Genomic DNA, 2,513 nt, shown 5'->3' on the forward strand with positions numbered 1-2,513 from the left:
AGTGCCACGCATTGCTAGAGTTTTTAACTTTTACTTTTTTACAAAATAAAAATAAATTATAGAGCCACCTTTTGGGGAAACACCCGCTATAGAGTGTATTTTTATTGTTCACGCCGCAAAAATTAAAACTTTTTTTTTTTTTTTTTAAAAAACAAACTGTTTTTTCAATAGGACGTAAATTAAAAAGATAGGGCATATGCACGGTCAGATCTCGATAAAAGAAACATATTTTACCACAAATAAGTGCAAAATAACAGAGATACCCATTTTACTTTGGAAAATTCCCAAAAAATGATTTTTTTTTTCTCTTCCATTTTGAGAACCACTGGATCATTTCTGGGTTTTCTTTCTTGTAAATTTAATTTACTGCCTATGTTTCCATATTATGAAAATATTTTTTTTAACTAAAAATAAAAGAAATCCAAAATTTTCAAAATTCCCAAATTTTTTTTTTAATTTTTTGTTTCGCGAAAAAAACTCATAGGCGTGTTTTTGGGGTTAAATATACTACCCTAAAAATATTTGCACTTATTTAAGACACTCTGTATACGAATAAATTTTCTATCTATATACTCCTAATATACAGTGCTTGATACAGTGCTTCTATACCATATTATTGTTTACCTGTTAAATGCTATAATTAGTTTTCTAAGTGAATGTTCTGTCTTCAACGATAAAAATTATGTTATCTTCAAAAGACTTCTGGGTTTCTGGCCACACGAAAAAAATCTACACAAAAAAGGATTATTTTTGTTTGTATATATATTGTATACACCACTAACAAATTTTGTAGCTTTTAGTCCAATTGGATTGTAATTAATATGATTCCAGATTCTAGATGAAATATGATTCTCCATTAAGTGACATTTGATTAGTTTGTATACTTTCCAGTTAAAACCTACGATATCCATCTTTTGCTTGCTCAGTCTGCTTTTTTACTTCCGTTATATTTATGAATATGACAATATATTTTTACAGTAACTCATAGGTACAATTATCTTAATATGCCATTTCTTAGGTATTACCACCAGATTCCAAGACCAATCGACTTCTACGATATGGAAGTAGGCAGGCACGCAAGCCGAGACCCGAGAATGACAAGTTCAAATACAGAAACAGTTTGCCTGCGATCAGAAATCACGAGGCCTTAGACCGATTGAGGCAAGAGAGCGCACACAGAGAAACTAGCAGCAACAAGAGTGATAATTCGCAGGACTCAGACCAAGAAAAAGTCACGATCCATAGATCACTCAGTTAGTGCAGTAACGAAATTAATGTGTCCTTTTGTGGTCTTCTGTTCACGCTTAAATTGAACTATACAAAATTGTGCTTCTTTCCTAATACAATACTGACAGAATGTTTTGCCCCAAATAATACGTTTTATATTTTATTATTTTAGACGTCGACGATAAAAAGACCAAGTTGTACGAATTGCATGCTAAACCTAGTTATAAGGAAATGAAATATGATATAGTTTTCGAGGATGACATTTAAGCCATAATGGAAGGGTAATATTGTAACTTATTCGTTTTGTGTCTTTCAGCTATACAAGAAATATTTGTAATAAACCATTATTTTATTGAAACATTTTATTATATTTTTAAAAATACTGTTAAATAAATATTTGATGATTTTTTATTTGTTTATTTAAAAGTCGGAAAATTCTATTTATAGATTAAGTTTACTATTAACGATTTCATGGTACGAAGCACGAAATAATTTTTATTTTAAAGAATACTAACTTAAAATATAATATTAAATTGTAACATTAAAATAATTATATATTGTTTATTATATACAATATGATCGAAAAAAATACGGCGTCAGCGACGGCTATGAAATGAAGATCGCTGTGGAAAGCCAACTGGACTCCGTTTTTTTTCGATCATACGGTATATATTTCGATATCAACCAAATATCAAACCCAACACAATATTTATTACTTTTTATTTACTTTTGTCAAAATGGTGAGAATTTAAAAATATAAAATTATTAAAATGTTGCTTGCTATTATAAAAGAAGTATAGAGAAACAAACATAGAGACAATAGCGAGGCAAATATAACAAACAAGCGAACGATAGTGAAAAGAAATCAGTTTATGTATCGTACATCAAGCATAAGGATGTTCCTCCATAGACTTGTGATTTGTTATATGGATGGTTATTCTTTTTATAGTAAGGCTTAATATTTTTGTGATAGTGATAAGTCTTCCACTGCTCACATCTTCCAATTATTATCAAAAGATTAACTTCTAGTAATAGTTACCTATTTAAAGGAATAATTGATAATTTCAAATAAAAGATCTCTACACCCTCTATACACTTTAATGGTTATTTTTAGCTTATCTTATATGTTGAATCTTCTCAAGTAATTTCAAAAAATTGTTATTTAATGCTGTTATCCATTATGTAGTCAAGTAATGACATAATATCACAACAATCTTAAACACAATGAAATAATTTAATGATTACATTTTATAAAGTTCAAATATTCTGAATACAATAATATTGAA

The 2,513-nt window shown here is 28.6% G+C and overlaps 1 protein-coding gene across 1 annotated transcript; it reads left to right on the plus strand.

Annotated features, from left to right (window-relative positions):
- Window positions 1-1,018: 1,018 nt before the first annotated feature.
- On the plus strand, window positions 1,019-1,535 carry LOC115884188 (the record flags this gene model as incomplete). The annotated part of the gene is made up of 2 exons (XM_030902680.1): window positions 1,019-1,253; window positions 1,400-1,535. Coding segments are annotated over 2 exons (330 nt in total), but the record flags the coding sequence as incomplete, so codon positions are not given.
- Window positions 1,536-2,513: the final 978 nt, after the last annotated feature.

The sequence above is a fragment of the Sitophilus oryzae genome, unplaced genomic scaffold, assembly GCF_002938485.1.
Source record: "Sitophilus oryzae breed Bouriz unplaced genomic scaffold, Soryzae_2.0 scaffold_202_pilon_pilon, whole genome shotgun sequence".
NCBI classification, from domain to species: domain Eukaryota; kingdom Metazoa; phylum Arthropoda; class Insecta; order Coleoptera; family Curculionidae; genus Sitophilus; species Sitophilus oryzae.